Source organism: Phoca vitulina, unplaced genomic scaffold (assembly GCF_004348235.1).
Source record: "Phoca vitulina isolate PV1807 unplaced genomic scaffold, GSC_HSeal_1.0 scaffold9, whole genome shotgun sequence".
Taxonomy (NCBI): domain Eukaryota; kingdom Metazoa; phylum Chordata; class Mammalia; order Carnivora; family Phocidae; genus Phoca; species Phoca vitulina.
The window spans coordinates 27,960,155-27,979,166 of NW_022589712.1; the positions used below are offsets into that span (position 1 = coordinate 27,960,155).

The 19,012-nt window shown below is 41.1% G+C and overlaps 1 protein-coding gene across 9 annotated transcripts in view; it reads left to right on the forward strand.

Moving 5' to 3' along the window:
• The window catches only part of MAP7 (microtubule associated protein 7), a 169,863-nt gene that overhangs the window by 101,061 nt on the left and 49,790 nt on the right, over positions 1–19,012 (forward strand). For all 9 annotated transcript variants that reach the window (XM_032407808.1, XM_032407809.1, XM_032407812.1 and 6 more), the window contains 2 exons: positions 6,534–6,632; positions 13,882–13,959. In XM_032407808.1, coding sequence (XP_032263699.1) covers positions 6,534–6,632; positions 13,882–13,959 — 177 coding nt within the window. The remainder of the gene's footprint in view (positions 1–6,533; positions 6,633–13,881; positions 13,960–19,012) is intronic.

Here is a 19,012-nt window from a genome sequence, read left to right on the forward strand (position 1 = left end):
GATTTTTTTCTCCCTCTCCTGCACCTCCCTCTTGTGCTTGCTCTCTCTCTCAAATAAATAAACCTTTTAAAAGTTTTTTTAAAAAAAAGAAAAAATTATTTAACATTTCTGAGCCTGGGAATGTAGTAGTTCCATTGATACTAAGACTAACATCAGGGTTGGCTGATTTTGTGAGGACAGTTAGTTCACCTTTTGACATAGTTTCCAGTGATCACAGAGAAACAGGAGCATAGATTCCCTAAAGGTGGGAGACAAACTGTATTTGAGAGAGCATATTTGTAAATGCACTTGAAAATGACTGACGTCGAGAGCGTGCTTCAGGCCATAAGAGACCACTTTTCTAAAGAGAAGAGAGATTACTCGGGGAATCAGAAGGTCCAAAACACAGTTTGAAGAAGTAACCTAGAATTAAGGGTTCAGGAAAGGAAAAGTGGTAGAAGGAGGCACATTAATATTTCTTCCCAGTACTGAGCACAAGGTGTCCCCCGAGTCAGGTGCTGTCTGAGCAGTGCTAGTAGAAGAAAACAAGGGAAAGCAGGACATTGAACCCAGGTTTGTCTAGTGCCAACTCCCATGAACTCCATCATTCCTTTAATTTCACATACTATTATGAGGAACTTAAACTGAGAAGCTCTCCATCCTGCAGAATAATCAGAAGAGTCATTAGAGAAGGTTGCCTTATGGCCTCATTCTATGCAAATTTCATAAATAACGTTGGATAAAACCTTTAAGATCTGTGTTACAATACTCCTGGCAGCTCTATTAGAAGAAAATCTAACGGTCAAGTAAATAAGCAAAAGGATGATAAAGTAGAAAATTTTAGGTGAAACACTGAATTGCCTGAAAACTACTCTGTAATCACTCTCTGTTACATTTTTAAACCAATAACATTCTTCAATTGTCACAACAGTGTTCTGCAGCCACATTTTTCAAGTAAGTGATTTGTTTAGTGTGTCCGGGGTCTGTCAAGACCACCCAGGGTCTGTGATTTACTAGGAAGACTCAGGACTCAGCATGGAGTCAGACTCATGGCTAAGATTTATTGGAGCCAAACCAGGCCTTCCTAAAGAGAGCTCTCTGACACCTGCTGTGTGAAGTCTTTTCTGCACAGGTAACCTGAAACTATTAGGTTGAGACCTATGAAGTTGCAGTATTCAACCATTTTTTTACTACAAAAATGGCAATTGTCAGGATGCCTGGGTGGCCCAATCCGTTAAGCGTCTGCCTTTGGCTCAGGTCATGATCCCAGGATCCTTGGATGGAGTCCTTGCTCGGCAGGGAGCCTACTTCTCCCTCTGCCCCTCCCCATGCTCCCTCTCTCTCTCTCTCTCTGAAATAAATAAAATCTTTAAAAAAAAAAAGAAAAAAGGCAATTGCCTGTGGTTCAACTCTCTTTTACTCTCCCCCAAAGCTGTTCGTGTACGCTGAGCTGCATGTCTGCCAAGTCCAACTGAACAATATAGCAAAGAAGAACCCATACAGAGCTGGGCCTAATGGCTAAACTCTATTAAAAATAGTGACAGAAAGGGGCACCTGGGTACCTCAGTCGGTTTAGCGCCCAACTCTTAATTTCAGCTCAGGTCATGATCTCAGTCAGGGTCGGGAGGTTGAGCCCCGTGTTGCACTCAGCACAGAGTCTGCTTGAAATTCACTCTCCCCCTCTTCCTCTGCCCCTCCCCCTGCTCATGTGTGCCCACGTACTCTCTCTCTCTAAAATAAATCTTTTAAAAAAATAGTAACAGAAATACATTATCCTTGTAGACATCAAGACCACATATCATTCAGTGAGATTTAAACTCAGGATGGTTCCTAAGATTGTAGTCCTAAATGTCTTATTAGAGTAAGCTTTTTTTTTTTTACTAAATTAAGCATTTGTTGAACCAATTATTCTGATCAGTTGAGAGAGACTCTTCAACCAGACCATAGAGCCAAAAATAGAAACAAAGCAGTGAGAACCCTTGCCCTTTCTGGGAAGACATGGCAAGGAATGCAATGAATCGTAGAGGATATGGATTTTAGGGGCTCATTTGTGGCACTTACTGGAGCTGCAGGATTTTTACTAGATGAAAGCTCCAAATGTCTGCCTTCTCTGTATTTTGTTTCAGAGCAGTTTAGAGGGAGACAGAGCCCCAGACCACAAGGGTGCTTGCTTCTCTGCATCCTTCCTCTTGTCTTTAACAGTCTCACATGTGACACTAATGGAATAAAGCTTTCAAGCTAGCAGGAAGATCAATAGAGATTTTATAAGGCTAGCAAAGCCTTATTGAGCATGATGGTATATGACTCAGTTTTCTTTATGAAAAATGAAAGAGATTCAAATTAATACTGGAAAATCACCTGAGTCATTTAAAAAATGGTATTTTTTAATGGTGAAATAAAAAATGGTATATTCAATCCTGTCTGCTAGTTACCTAGGATTTCCAGTTTTTTAAATGTTGGAAATCTTAAATTACTTTCATCATGTTCTCAAATAGTGAAATTCCCTGTACTTTGTTTAAAAAAATAATAGTAAGATTTTATTTCCCATTATTATAATGGAGGGTTTGGGGTTGTTGTTGTTGTTTTAAAGATTTTATTTATTTATTTGACAGAGAGAGAGAGATCACAAGTAGGCAGACAGGCAGGCAGAATGAGAGGGAGAAGCAGGCTCCCCACTGAGCAGAGAGCCCGACATGGGGCTCCATCCCAGGCCCCTGGGATCATGACCCGAGCCAAAGGCAGACGCTTAGCGACTGAGCCACTCAGGTGCCTGTTGTTGTTGTTTTTTAAAAGCTCATATTTACTTAATGCAATGGTAACTTGAAGGGCATTCAATCTCCTGAAACTGTCACCTAAGTCCCAGAAACACTGAGGATTGCCTCTTCCAAAGTCAGGTTGTACCCTAAAAACCATACCAATAAGCCCAGCCTACCTGAGGGCCCCCAGGAGGTGTGATTGTAGCTGAGTCGGAAACCTCTGAGGCCAGCAGCTGAGCCAGACTTCGCACCCCAGGACCCTGTCACCAACTTGACATAGGTTTACTTTCCCCATTAGTGCTGCATGAGCAAAGCCCTGGGAAAACAGAAACCGTTTCCCACATTTGTGTAGGGAATAAAGAGAGAGCCAATAAAATGCTTTCTACCAGTTATTGAGCACTGTGGTGGGTCCAGTGCTCTCACTAATTTTCACAAGCCTGGAAGTAAGTGTTGTCCCTCTTTACAGATGGGAAAATTAAGGCTGAGAGGTGATGTGCTGAGAATTCACACCCCGTTAAGGGCACAGCCAGGTCAGCTGACTCCAAAGCACACACCACCGCCTCAAAACTTCCAAACACACTGCTACACCATGCCAAGAGCCCCAAGTGCCGAGGTTGAGGGAGGCCCAGACCTCAGTGGAAGAGCGAAAGAGAGAAAACGAATGTGTTAAACACCTGTTGTATGCTAAGCTCTGTGGCACATTCTTCCCATGCATCTTCTCCACTAAACCTCGCATCTTCCCAGCAGCCCTGTGAGGGAGGCCGTATCCTCCCCCCCCTCCCCCGCCCCGCAACCTACTCAGAGAGGTCAAACTTTCTGAAGGTCACCTGAGCCCAGATCTGTTTGAGTTTATATCTTCCGTCTTACCACGAGTGTTAACCAGAGAGGTTTTTGGAGAAATAAAGATTCTTACAGTGGCGGAAGGAAGAGTGGACTGATAGAAAAGTGGAAAGATAACCTGAAAATGTTAGATGAATGTCTAACCTAAAGGGTAGACATTAACAATTATTTATAAATTATTATTGTTAGAATTATAACTTATAATCTTGGACTAAACAGACTGACCATTTTTTAAATTTCTTTTGCTTTACTAAGTTAAGCTGTCATTTTTACGTGAGCATTAAAAATTTTAAGATTTCAAATGTGTGTTGTTATGATTAGGACCCAGAAGGTTTTCCGGAATAGCAATGAATTCCTGAGATCTGGATGATAAGAGGGCAGGCAAATCGATGTTCAGCTAGAGCAGATCCAGTAGAAGTCAGATGTAGATAAATTGGGATTCAAGTAACCAGACCTCCAGTTTAATTCAAGTATATTTTTTACATTTAAATTTCAAGATGATAAAATATAGCTCTTCCCCCCCCCGCCCCTGAAAAAAAAAGCTCTTATCAGAGATTATTTGGACAAGTCACTTGGACTGAACATGTGTTACAGTCTTTTTAATCTCCTTCATGGTGGACTGTTACATAATACTCAGTTAGGATTGATGTTTGTTGTCAGGACCTGGGGGCCCTTCGGATATGCAATCACCAGAGAAAGATTAAATTATGTCATATATACCAAGGCAAGAAAGAAATGAATACATTTGAAATTCTAAAATCGTTCTCATTCTTTTTCAGTTAACTAAAAATAATAAATAGCAGATCCATAAATAGCTTACTAATTAAGGCTTTACTTATTGTGTGCTGGAGGTAGTTCTATAACAAAAAGGAAAATTGTAATCATAGTACTCCAAATATGTGATACATTCTACTTCTTTCTGTTATGTTTCTTAACAACTTCTTTATGAGCAATTTTAATAAGATTAACTTGCAGAATAAGGAGGAAGGTGGTTCTTTTTTTTTAATTTATTTATTTTAGAGAGAGAGAGATCGAGCACAAGCATGAGTGGGAGGGGAAGATGGAGAGCGAGAGAGAATCTCAAGCAGACTCTCCACTGGGCACAGAGCCTGTCGAAGGGCTTGATCTCACGACCCTGAGATCATGACCTGAGAAATCAAGAGTCAGACGCTTAACTGACTGAGCCACCCAGGCGCCCCATTATCTACAATTTTCCAAGCTAATACTATATGTAACTGAGAGAGAGCCACAAAAATTCGGTGTATTCCTCATTTAGAGGTCAAAGGTAAATTTAGGGAATATTTTTTTTTAGTAATTTCTTCTTAGTACATCTTGGGAATAGTTTTTAAATTTAGTCTTCTTAAAGCATAATTATTATCACACCTTTTCAGGTTCAAAATCTTTGAGGCAGTCATTCCTATTTTCTAGATAATGCCCAATTTCCATAGCCTAATGGAGAGATAATATGTAATATATCAGGGGCAAGGGCTGCAAACAAAGCAGGGGAAGGAGTGCAAAGTGCTGAGTGATGGGGGTGCTATTTTAAACAATTCAAGGGGATTCTCTAATGTCTTATATAAGCAGAGTCACAGAGGAAGTGAAATGCACGTGGGTATCAGAGGCAAAAACGTTTCAAGTCCGTGCAAAGTTCTGGGATGGACTAAGCCAGGATGACTAGAACAGAGTAATTAAGAGGGAAAGGGGTACCTTGTGGGCCATGATGGAGACCTTAGGTTTTACTCGGAGCAGGATGGGAGCTATCGGAGAGCTTTGAGCAGAGGAGTGACACGACTTATGTTTTAAGGGGATCACTCTGGCTACTAAGATGAAAACAGACTAAAGGTGGTCAGTGGGAGGATCATGTGGACTGGGTAAGAGGATATTGTAGTCACACAGGGAAGAGATGATTAGAAAGGCAGCAGGAGAGGTGGTAAAATGTTTTATAAGGTAGAGGTGAAAGAACTTACTAACACATTGAGCATGAGAAGTGACAGAAGTCAAGGATGAGTCCAGGGTTTGGGGCATGATCAGCTGGAAGGGTAGAATTGCCTCAGTTGGTGGAGAGGACTGGGCAGAGCAGGTCTTAAGGCAGAGAGTAGGAGGCAGAAACTCATGGGCTTGGTTTTTGACATGATTTGTATCTGAGACAGTAGCAGACATCTTTTAAATATCCTTTGAAATACATTGAAGTAATATGAGTAAAGGGATGCCTGGGTGGGCGCAGTGCATTAAGCATCTGCCTTCAGCTCAGGTCATGACTCCGGGGTCCTGGGATCGAGCCCCGCATCGGGCTCCCTGCTCAGCGGGAAGCCTGCTTCTCCCTCTCCCTCTGCCTGCCACTCCCCCTGCTCGTGTGCGTGCGCGCTCTCTCTCTCTCTGACAAATAAATAAAATCTTAAAAATATATATATGGGTAAAGAAAGTAATATGTTTACAGTATGGGATCCTGTACTTGACGTAACCAGAGAATTACCTGGTATTTCTGCCCTTCATTTCTTTCCTAGAATACATTTCCCTTAGTCTCTTTAATAATCTTTGTTATGGAACTCTTGTCAGAGGCTTTATCAAAATCCTAGTAAATTTTATGTCCTGGCTCCTTTCTGGTGACCCACGTAGTTATGTTCTTGGAATTTTGGGTTCCTAATGCATGAACTTTCTAAGAACTAAGATCAGAGACTTTGGATACCAGCCATGCTTCCCCGTGCTTGCTTTATGTATGAACTGGGGCCCCCCTGGAACTTGCTGCTGCTGTAGGATCGGTCGAGCCACGGACCTTGAGTTTTGAATGCGTCCTTCCCACGGAACCGGCAAGAGTTGTAACAGCCTCATCTTTTTATTTCCTGAATCTAGCTTAGTACCTGATACAAAGGTTCACAGTAAATGTTGAATAGGTGAATGTTTCTGAATCAATTTTAAGAAACTAAATATGGTCTTCTCTCTTTTGTCTCATTTGTATAGCGCCTGAGAGCTACAAAGTGCAAGATAAGAAAATTGCTGCCTCCAGCCGGCCCTCTGCTATTTCAGGACAAAATAGCAACTACTCAGGAAATAAGCCAGGTACTATGCATGGCATTTACTGTAGACAAAAAGGTTATCCCTAAAGCCTAAGGCGGGCTAGAGTTTAGGAGAGCTTAGTTCCAGTCCTGCTACCAAAACACAGACAACTCATACTGGCTTTTATAAGTTTAAGTCCGAGACCCTCTTAAAGCCTTGATTTTCTCTTTTTAAAATGGAGATTCAAACACATGCCCTGCTTACCTCCCAGAATCATTTTGACAGTCAGTGAGATGATGCATGTGGGTGCATTGTTTACTATCAAGCAATGTATAAGAGGTAATCATTTTCCTATTCTTTTTTGAAATGATGCATATGACACAATTTTTTGTACCTGTGTGCCCAGCATTATTGCATATCTTTTTTGTGACATTTTCAAAAGCCATTTAAGGAAATCTTCACACATAGCAAAGCTGGTACAGAATTATGTTTTTGTTCTCTATTTTCTGCAGTGATTGTACACCTACACAGTAATTTCATTTAATAGCCTGTGATTCATGGTCTGTTCCACTCAGTGATACAAAGAAGCAAACAGCCTGTAAACATAAACAGTTGAATAGACAATGCAGTTGCTTCCAAGTATCCAGCAGCCATTGTGTGGCTCTTGGGAGAGACCACTGTCCAGTATAATGGTAAACAAGCCAAGGAAGGCAAAGACAAATTGAACCCCCCATGAGGGCCTTGGAGGCCTACTTCATGCAGCGTCCAAGACCAAAGTCATTCAAGAACAGTGAATCAGTGAGAATAAAGATGAAAAATAACTCTTTCTAGCCTCAGAGAAAACATTCCCCCATTATACCTAGTTTGGCGGGGGGTGGCGGGGTTCCATGTGGGAAAAGATCTTAACAGAGCAGATAAATCTGGCTTGTTGCTTAAAAGAAGGACAACTAACAAGTACTATTGCATGGACTGCATGAGCGGCCATTAATGGAAAATGATATGTAGTTTCAGTGGAATTTTAATTAACAGGCTGAGATTCCCCCACTTAATTTGCCTTTCATCCATTCATTTATCCACCTACCACTCAGCCACCATCTACTACTTAGTGAGTAATTGTCCTGTGCCTGGGACCGTGACAGGTACTGGATGAGCAAAGCAGGGCCCCTGTGTTCCCAGGCCTTATTTTAGTGGACTTGGGTTCCTTGTATTCAAGTGAGGATCCTTTAGCATGAAAACCTCATTTGTTTTACCATGAGAATTGAACATTCGCTAAATGGTATATGCTGTTTTTCCCTTGTTTTGACTCTATTCCCTGTGCTGTACCTTTTATCCTTGTGACTTACTCATTGCATAACTGGAAGTCTATACCTTGCACTCCCCTCACCCATTCTGCCCATTCCTCCCCACCCCTCACCTCTCTGACAACCATTGAGATTGTGCCTTTTCAGCATCATGTGTCTCCTTTCTTGTATATATATAAATAAGCAGAGGTACATATGAAGGTCTCCCTTTTAAAACCACCATGTTGTTTTCCTTAGTGTCTCCAAAGGATGATAGAAGAGATTTCATGTTGGAGGGCTAGGTTTGAGTAAAACCTTTTAATTTTATGAGATATAAGTCATGGGAATGTCTGACTAGAGCAGTTTATTAATTTTCATTCTCTGGAACTTGGGGGGTGGGGAGGAGTAAAGTAAGTACTAAATTTTTGAATATTTTGAGTATTGCCCTCAACCTGATATGGGCATTCTGACCAAATGATTTCTCGGGGTCTCTTTTAACCCAGTAAATTTTACTTAAATGTCTTTCCATCCTTAACCTTCTGATAACTTAAAATTCATTGGAATACTCTAGAACATCTCTTTGATGTTAATAACATTCAAGTTGTTAATATTTTATCTTTAAAACATGTATAGAAGGCCCTTGTGGTTTATAAGTGTGGGCATAATATGTCTCGTGTTAACTGGGAAAGACCAGTACTCTCAGCTGTGAATACTTGGACCCAGACTGAAAGAGACCATTTGTAAAGTCACCGATCTGCCATGTCTACAGAGTGGGTGATGGCTCTTGAGGACGCCATCAGCTGCCTCCAAATGATTCAGAGTGTGACCTGATTAGATGGGAACATTGGTACGTTCTTCATGAGCTGTATATACCTGAAAAAAACAGAAACTTAAGTTCATTAAAAAATCCCTCTTAATTCCTGTCCGTTTATCACCCTCCACCACAAGTCTTTTTTTTTTTTAAGATTTTATTTATTTGAGAGAGAGAATGAGAGAGAGAGAGAGCACAAGAGGGGGGAGGGTCAGAGGGAGAAGAAGACTCCCCGCTAAGCAGGGAGCCCGATGTGGGACTCGATCCCAGGATTCCAGGATCATGACCTGAGCCGAAGGCAGTCACTTAACCAACTGAGCCACCCAGGCGCCCTCCTCCACCACAAGTCTTTAAAAGAGCCACTAATAACTGCACTAGCATTTATAAATCATTTCCGTCGCAGAGGAATGCAGGCCTTGGAATCCTGCAGGCCTTCTCTGGCCACTACGTGAAGCCACTTGTGATGACTCCCTGCGTACCATGGTGTGCAGAAGGGCCCGGGGTTGAGCAAGAGATCTGGTTTTAAGAACTAGCTCTAACATTTCACTGTGCCACCTTCCTTGGTCACAGACATTTCCCTCAGTTTTCTCCTTTGGAAAACAGGCGTGAGAACTTGTCATTGAAGGAATAAGTGCTTGGCCAGCTCATAGAGCTATTGTAAAGAACGAAATGATAACATTTGTGAAAGTGCTTTGTTAAATGCAAAACCCTGATGAAGTTACTTATTGCATCAACAGTAGTTGTTCGGATAGAAGTCAAAGACTGGTGAGCTCTTGAGCAAGCCTTGTCAGTGTGAGTTGATTTTCTTATCTTCGACAGTCACTGAGTTCTCGTTTGTGGTCCAGGTTCATGCATGTCATCGAAGACAGAATATCAGGAGCACTTCCTGTCACCCTTAAAAGTGCCCCAGTTTGGGTGGCCAACCCCCTTCAGTCATCCCGGCAGGAGGTTGAAAGCAGAGTGCAGCAATATTCTGTTGCTCTGAAAACTTTTCCTTCTGACCGTGTTAGATCTATCAGGAAACGATGTGAAATGTTCATAATGTTCATGTAGTTCCTGTACCTTGATTTTGCTCCAGGGTAAAGTGATGTGAAGGATAGAGATGAGAGGGAGAATTCTAGAACATTCACTATTTACTTGGAACTATTCATTTTTTTCATCTTTGGAAATCTAGCTTGAAAGATAATTTTTATCAGTTTTTGGTTATGAAAACTGACTGCTTAGCATTAACTTTTTTTTTAAATCTGTTATCAAATACAAGATTGCTGTTTGTTTGCCCTGTTGGTGCATGTTAGTGGAAGTTTAAAGGCTCTGAAAGTTAGCGAAGGTTGTTTGCTCCTTTGTTCAACCGATGCTGACTGAATATTCTCCTTTCTGGCAGATGGGAATAAGCAGTGAACAAAACAAAAGGCTCTGTTCCTCCCCACCCTCATTCACACCATCTTTAATCTGCCATAAGTATTATTGACATTCTAGCACCAGAGTGACTCTCTCTCTATGTAATCAGAAGGATGGAAACAGAATTTAAACTGAATGCCTTGGGGCGCCTGGGTGGCTCAGTCAGTTGAGCATCTGACTCTTGGCTTCAGCTCAGGTCACGATCTCAGGGTCATGATCTCAGGGCCCTGAGATGGAGCCCCACGTCGGGCTCAGGGTGCTCGGCACAGAGTCTGCTTGAGATTCACTCTCCTTCTACCCCACCCCAAAAGAAATAAATAAATAAAATCTTAAAAAAAAAACCTGAATACCTTTTTCCCTCTACAATTCAATATTTTCAAATGCCAGGTTCCTAAACCAATCAAAATCATCTAGCATATCCCAGTCACCATTCCCTAAGTCTTTACGTCCTCAAAATCTGATTCCAAAGTAATAGTGATTATCATTTCAGCACTGATCTCAAAAGAAGGTCAGTGGGAATCATTGGACATATAAGCATCGGCCTTATTTATAGTGATTAATTGATATATTTGTGCAGCACTATGTGCAGCCTTGTTTCTTATATGATCAGGCAGGATGCGGTTTATTACATGTGATGAGCATAATCTTCATATGAAATAATATTACAGAAATCACCTCTTGTGCTATTTTTCCAACTGTGTATCTAAAAGGCAACTATTATAGTGTGTAATTGGGTTATTGATAACAGTTATTGATTTGGGGCCATCAGCGTTGGTTTGGGTTAGAAGAGGGTGAGGTGTGTGTGTCCCATATGTTGTTATTAAAATCTTCCTTTCAAAATTGTTTTTCAAAATTTTGCATGAAATTTGGCATGTACTGGAAAATAAGCTAGAAATGTCACATCCTTCATATCGATAGTCTGTGGCAGAATTTATAAACATAATTCCAAGTAGTTAATTTTTAAAGTTAGTTAGTTAGTTAGTTAGTTAGTTAGTTAGTTAGTTAGAGAAAGCACGAGCGCCGGGAGAGGGACAGAGGGAGAGAGAGAATCTCAGGCATGCTCCGTGCTGAGCACAGGGCTTGATCTCACCACCTGGAGATCATGACCTGAGCCCAAATCAAGAATCAGACACTTAACTGACTGAGCCACCCAGGCACCCCTAAACTATTTTATGGAGACTTTCTGTAATGTGCTTATGCATCTTTTTAAATAAAGTTGATTTTTGAGTTTTATAGTTAAATAAGTGTTTATGAACAGGTAAACCTCATTATTTAAGGAATATTACTTAAGTGGTAGGTAATCATTAAAGGTTTATTCTAACTTCATTTTGACTTGTTCTCGGATAGTTCTTTCTTAAGAATGGCATTTGCCATGCTATCATTTCTTTTCACCAGAAACAAATGACAGTAAAGCACCCCCGTGTATGGCCCATACCCAGGTGCCTGAGCTGGAGTCCACATGCCCATTTTCAGATTTCCAAAGTAAACCTTTTGGGGCCAGGAGCCATATTTTCTTACACAAACAATATTTGAAATCTAATAAATAATCCGTAAATCTGAGAAGTATCATAAAAAGTGTGAGCTACTGAGGGGTCCTTTTACCAGTTTTTTAAAATCTTACCTTAAAAGGAAGGAAAAGCATAAAACACCATCACTTAGTCTTGCTCATGATTCTCACTGCCAGGTTTATGCATACTCCTGATGGGCCTTTGTACAGTTTCTGTTTCCCCTGGATGTACAAATTCTGTGACATTTAAGAGGCCTTTGGGATGGAGGGCCTTTAGATTTGCTGATGAAGCACTACCATGCTGTCTAAAATATTGTCCCACTAGGTTTCTATTTTTAACATGAGATCTTAAAAATATGTCAGTTTAAGACAGGAGAAAATAAACCTGATCTTAAGGTCATCATCATCATCATCATCATCATCATTATTATTATTTTGCTTGTTTGTATAGTAGCAGAGGGAACCCGTTAGTATAGCTCTCTACTGGGAAACCCCCAGCAGTGTCTCCGAGTACAATCCAGAGTCCCCACTGTGACCAGAGAGCCCCGTGCTGTGGCCCTCGCGTGTCTGGCCCCATTACGATCTCACTCCATTCCAGGCTCTTAGATCTACCCGTTTCTTGAGCACATTAGGTGCTCTTAATCTCAGGGCCTTTGTGTTTGCTTTCCATCTCCTGGAATATCTGCACATGTGTGTGTCATTTCCATCAGGGTTTTGCACATAAAAGTTACATCAGTTAGGCCTCCCTTGGCCCCTGTCTAAAATGTTAAACATCCCCCTTCCTGCCATGTCACAATCCCCTTTGTTGCTTTGTTGTCCCCTTAGCATTTATCTCAAACTAACATTCAGTATATTTTCCCCTTTTTCATTTTTTTAAAGATTTTATTTATCAGAAAGCGCGTGCAAGGAGGGGGAGGGGCAGAGGGAGAGGGACAAGTAGGCTCCCCGCTGAGCACAGAGCAGCCGAGTGGGGCTCCATCCCAGGACACTGAGATCATGACCTGAGCCAAAGTCAGACGCTTAACCAGCTGATCCACCCAGACGCCCCAACCCCTTTTTTTCATTCTATATCTCTTATTTATCCTGTTTATAAAATTCTCCCTGAGTAGAATGCAGTCCCCACCAGGGCAGAGATTTTTTTTTTCTTTCTTGACTGCTTTCTTTTTGGCACCTAGAATGATGCCTCGTGCAGTTGATGTTCAACGTGTGTTGAGTGAATGAATGAGTTAACTGAGGCTTATGTGTGAGGCACCATAATTAATGCCATTTCAAGTATTTCATTTAGTTCTTACAGTGAGGTGAGATTGGTTCTATTTATTCTCATTTGGTAGATAATAAATAAAAATCCAGGGGGCTCCTGGGTGGCTCAGTCAGTTAAGCATCTGCCCTGGGCTTGGGTCCTGATCCCTGGGATCGAGCTCCACGTCGGGCTCCCTGCTCAGCAGGGAGCCTGTTTCTCCCTCTCCCTCTGCCTGCCAGTCCCCCTGCTTGTGCATGCTCTCTCTCTCTCTCTCTCTCTAAAATAAATAAATAAAATCTTTTAAAAAAATATCCATGAAACCCATGCCCTAATTAACTTGACACTTAGAGAGTTGGTGAGTAACTCAGCCAAATTTACATAGCGGGTGAGAGAACAGAAAGTGAACTCTTGTGTGTGTGACCTCAGAGCTGGACTTTTTACATCCAACTGGTGAACCTCTATCCCATAGAAATTCACTTACGATTCTGTTTGCTGTTGAGGAACAGACTTTTTAAAGAATAAAAATGATAGAAGTTCACTAGCTTAGAAACACAAAGCATTGTATATATTGCTGGATAGAAACAGTCAAAAGGCTGTAGTTATGTTTTTACATCATGGGTTTTGGGGAGGTGGGCTGTGTGTCTTTTTATTTTATTTTTAGAACTTGTTTCCCATTTTTGTTGAGCTAGAACTGACATACAGCACCCTGTAAGTTTAAGGCATGCAGCATAATGACTTGACTTACCTGTATTGTGAAATGATCACCACAGTCAGGTTAACATCCCTCATCTCATATGGATATGGGAAAGAAAAAAAGGGGGGGGGGTTCTCCTTGTGATGAGAACTCTTAGGATCTACTTTCTCATATAATGTTTTTAAACAGGAGAAAAATGCTTGGAAATTCCAGAAAAAAATTGTAATAATAAAGTATATCACTGAAACTATAGTCCTGTGTACCAGTTGTAAGACATAGTAATATTTTATTCATAGAATTTACTAGACAAAAAGATAATTATCAAAGTATATCATCATGAGAAAATCTGCTCTTCTGCTCATGTGTTTTCTCTCCTTTTCAGACCCTCCTCCCGTGCTTCGGGTGGACGACCGGCAGCGACTGGCCAGGGAGCGACGTGAGGAGCGCGAAAAGCAGCTAGGTATCCATCCCCAGCCTCATCTCATCGTTCAGGGATGCTGTTGTTGAGGTGTTACTTTTCACCCCGAGGCTAATGGACACTTACCGTTGAGCACAGACATCACTCTAATACCCACGCTCTCTGGCCTGCCTTTATGAGTTGTACAGATGGATGTGAAACAGAATTGAGTATGTGACAGACACATAGGACGGAATTTTAAGTAACAGGAAAGCCCGGCCCAGGATTAGGGTCATTTTCACTTCTTTTACTGTTTAATGTGGCACTGGAGAGAATGTATATATGACAGGCATGATGGCTCAGCTTATCTTTTACAGCTTAAAAACAAAACAAGGACAGTAAGCTTATGGTTCTCTTTTATGTGAACAGTCATAAGCATATACACTGCTAGGGCACGTCCTACTTTCCATGATAAAACAATGCTGCTGCTGAATCTATAGACAGATGCGACCAGCATGCTGCCAAGAAAAGTGCAAAACCTAGTGCTGAGCTGTCGGATTTTTCTTTGCTACCTAAGGTCTTTGTGAAAGGTTAGCAACTGTGGTATTGGCCGTACCATCACCTGGAGAGCTGTGTCCTGAGGACGACCTTACCGGGAAGCGAAGATCAAAGCACCACTGTCTTCTAGAACATTGAGCAAGGATGCTAGTGCTCACTCCTCCTTTACTTTGATGTCCATTTATGCCAAACTGCTAGAACAGGATACTCTCCTTAAGGACCTTGGAAAGATGAAATGTCCAGTTAGCATGTCTCAGTGTTCCCAGAATGTCTCTGTCATTTAAAACTAGGACTGACTGAGGTGGCCAGCATATTCCCAGGGGATGACCCATAACTTTTCTAGAGTTCCACCGCGTTTTGTAAGAATTCGTGTTTCAGTGGGAGAACCCAGCACCTGTGCCCCATCTTTTCTATTGTTCTAGTCCACAAACCCAAATTTGTGAAATTGACTGGAAGCTGGTTTTCAGAAGTCTGTTGCCGTTACTTAATTCTTCCAACACAGGCCTTTTTTCCTCTCCTTTGCCATAATGGGCATGCGAGGTCAGTTCTTTTGCTGCCAAGGTCTTTTCCACACCAATTTCAACAACTTGGTGGAAGGGAATGAGCTCTGCCGCCTTTCTGTGCCTGGACTTACTGCCCAGGCTTGAAATTCCCTGTGGCTGACAGGCTTCCTGCCCGCGGGTAGGTTCCTGGCAGCAGGGCTGTCTGTGGCCATGAGGCTGATGCTTTCCCAGAAGCACTCTGCAGCCTGGCTATCTTCCTCCTGGGAGCTATGCCCACTGCTCCCTGATTCAGGTTGGTTTGACAAGTAGATCAGAACAGAGGAAAGACGGAGCTACCCAAGCAGAAAGAGATTCCAGATAAGCAAAAAGAAGAAACTGCCCACTGCTCTGGGATGCACTGTCTTTGGATCTATCCAAGCATGAGCACTTGAGTTCTCTCCCCTCTCTGCCTCATCTGGTGGGTCAGGTCTTAACGCTATCCAAGCTCCCCTTAGAGTTGCAACATGGACTCCTATCTGCTTGAGTAGAAGTAGCTCCAGAGCATCAGGAGACTCCTTTATGATTTATGTCCCATTGTGAATTAGCTTTTACACATTAACTCATACATACCTTCCTGTTTGGGTTTGTCTTTCAAAGCCAAGCACTATTTGGTGTTTTTTGTTTTTTGTTTTTGTGGAATGTATGAACATGCTGGTCAAACAAAAATGATTTCACTTCTTATTCTATGAAGTTATAAGACCTGGAGCTTTGAGCCTGCACAGTCTCCTGCAAGTTGCCTAGCTTTCTTTGTATGTTGAGTGGCTCGATTTTTGTCTTAAGATGTAGCCCCATATTTTAATTCATATCCACAGGGCAGCACACAACTTACTAATTTTAAATTCGAAAACTGTGTTTGCCAGGTACAGTGTTCAAAAGGTAGAGATTGAGACCCAACCTTCAAGGGCTAGCTGCAGAGTAGTGGGGAGGGAGATAAACTTACAGCAATTATGATATGAGGTGGTATTGAAAGGGTGTGCACACGGGTTGGTGAGAACCCATAGAAGCACCTAACCAGCCTGCAGGAATCACGTGCCACTGGAGTTCCCCACTAGAGGATGTGGACCTGCTATCTAGGAGGATGGAAGAGACAGAGACTATAGAACAGTGACACAGGGATAGGTGGGAAAAGGCATTTGCTAAAGAGACTCATCATGCTCCGCGGATTATATTATATGGGTCAAAGTAATTTTCAGGTGATTGTATTATCCTGTTACTACAACTGGACTATTTTAGTGAGCCAGCATATAATATACATAGTTTTTCTTCTTATCCCTGCCATGTTAAATATCATGGTTTCCTTAATTCTGATCTTTTTTTGTTGTTAAAAATCACAGTTTTCATGAAATACATCAGTCCTAATTTTTATTTTTTATTTGCATTAATTGCATTTTCTTTTTAAATTTTAAAGCAGTGTCTTTTTGCCTAATTTTTTCCACTTAAGCCATCACAGCAGCAACTAAACATTGAGAGGCTCTCTTCAGTCTTCATAAACACATGAATAAATATACATGTAAGCACACATAAATATATTTGTAGAATTGTTATCTAAAACCTAGCATCTAACTTAAATTGTGCCTTACAGTATATAAAGGTGATTTCTAAAAAAAACCATTAGTACTAAAAATCAAAGGGCACACCTGACCAACTACCCTTCAACTGTGCTTTGCAAAAACTATAATGGCAGTGGAATATTTAAAAAAGAAAGGGTGAGGGACTGTCACTTAGTAACAGCTCTCTGGACTGTGCTTTTTAAAAACAAAAACAGTTGGTAATACCAACTGCTACCAGGCTTTCAAACTTTAAAGTTTTTCAAGTAAAAAAAAAAAAAAAAATGGAGTACATTCCATAAATTCCAACAAAGCAAAGTTTTAAATGATTGGCCATTGAGATTGGATTATTCACTGTTGGATGTAGGTTGAAATTGACATTGAAATAATTAAAAATTTTTGTTTTAATCCACAGTTTTGAAAAAGCAAGGTAGAGAGGGAGAATAAAGTTCTTTTTGTTTTGGGTGGCATGTCATGTTTGTACTATTTTGTAAACAGAAAGGACCTATTAATAACTTTCTGTGGGTTAAATCTCTGAGTCATGCTATAATGCTTTTGTGGTAGGATTATGTCATGTGGCTTGTTCTTTCTACATTATCCTTCAATTTATCACATAAAACCGGTATAATTCTTCATATTTGGGACTGTTCTGTCCATTTGGTTGAGCACACGTACTGTGAAAGCTTTATTTTTCTGTCTTAAAAGCTTTATACCTGAAGGAATCTCCCTAACCACTCTATTCCATCTGATTCTCTTCAGGCCATTCCTTCAAACTCTCTTCTCTTAACTTCTGTATCTTTTTTCACCATCTCTCTTCCAAGCTTTAATTTTTTTTCCTAAGGGAAAAAAAAAAATTCATTTGTTCTCATTGGTTTCGACTCTCCTTTTTTGATGAAATGGGTCCTACACATTCATTTGCTCATAAGGTAGTCGATGCTTCCCCGTTATCTAAAAGTCAGCTTCTGTACAACTAACTTGCTCATCGACTTTCATTCCAAAACCGACTCCTCTGGGTAATTTTTGTGGCCCGATCAATTGCACCAGTATTTTTCTGGCCCCAAGAAGTAATTTCTTTCAGCTGTTTTTGGTACTTGTACTGTTGCTAGAGACGCTGGCGTCTTTCTGACTACCAGTCTTAGCTGTTGGATCTTTTGCATTGTAAAACACTTTTTTCTCTTCCTTGGTGTCCCAGTGCTGGGCCCTGACTAGTCTCCACCCTGGCCTATTGGGCCACTTGAAGTTACCAGTGGTGAGTTGGACTCAGCCTAGTCCTCAAGCTGGAACTTCAGCCATCTCTTGCCTAGTAGGTAGGTGGAAGTCGCCACATTCTCTCTGTCCCTCAATCCAGTTAGTCATAAGAATAGCTGACGCTATCTTCAAAATAAATCTCAGGTCCATGCCTTTAAATTTGCTGCCTATGCTATCGTCCTCGTCCAGGGCTTCATAAATTCAGGTCTTGGTCACCAGAACTACCTCACCGATGTACTGCATTTCTCCCCTGTGTTGCAGTTAGCGCCGCTCCCTCTTTCTGAAGCCCTTCCTAGTCTTCATGGCCTTTCCCCTTTTGGAAATTTGATCATTTTCTCGCTCTACAGTCTATTTTGCATAACATCGTATTTTAGCTCTCATTCTAATCCTGTTGTATGCTCTCCTGAACTTTTCGTAGTTGAATTTTATGTAACTTCTTGGTTCGTATGTTTTAAACTTTTAAAGGGTGTGACTGACTATAATTTGCTAATTCTTTGTATCCCAATACATGGCATGGTACTAATTATTAAACAGACATGTAAATATTTGTGGATATTCCTTACTCTGCGGTCTTTGATGAAATATTATTAATAATGGCCAAACAACATTATACATTGCATTATCACATTTAGTAGCAAATTAACACCATGGTTGTACTTTTTATTGTGTAGGCCTGCTATAATTGTCAATGTAATTTATTTTATAGAATGGCATTTATTTTATTTTTACACTGTGATAAGTTAGCTTAAGGAAGGAACTGAGAGCGTGCCTGGGTGGCTCAGTTGTTAAGTGTCTGCCTTCGGCTCAGGTCATGATCCCAGGGTCCTGGGATCGAGCCCCACATCGGGCTCCCTGCTCGGCGGGGGGGCCTGCTTCTCCCTCTCCCACTCTCCCTGCTTGTGTTCCCTCTCTCGCTGTGTCTCTTTCTGTCAAATAAGTAAAATAAAATCTTAAAAAAAAAAAAAAGGAAGGAGCTGAGAGAATCTAGAAAGATGGAATAGATGGATTTTCTTTCAGCCAGAGCATATTTAAGCATATCTTTAATATGTCTTTGATATTACTCTCAACATCTAAGCATGTGTATATTTTTACTTGTTTATTATCTGTCTGCCCCCACTGGGATATAAGCTCCACAAGAGAAAGTACTTGTGTCATTTTGTCATTTCTGTAGCCCAGTACCCATTAATTGTGCCTGGCCCATCATCGATGTCTAACCATTGT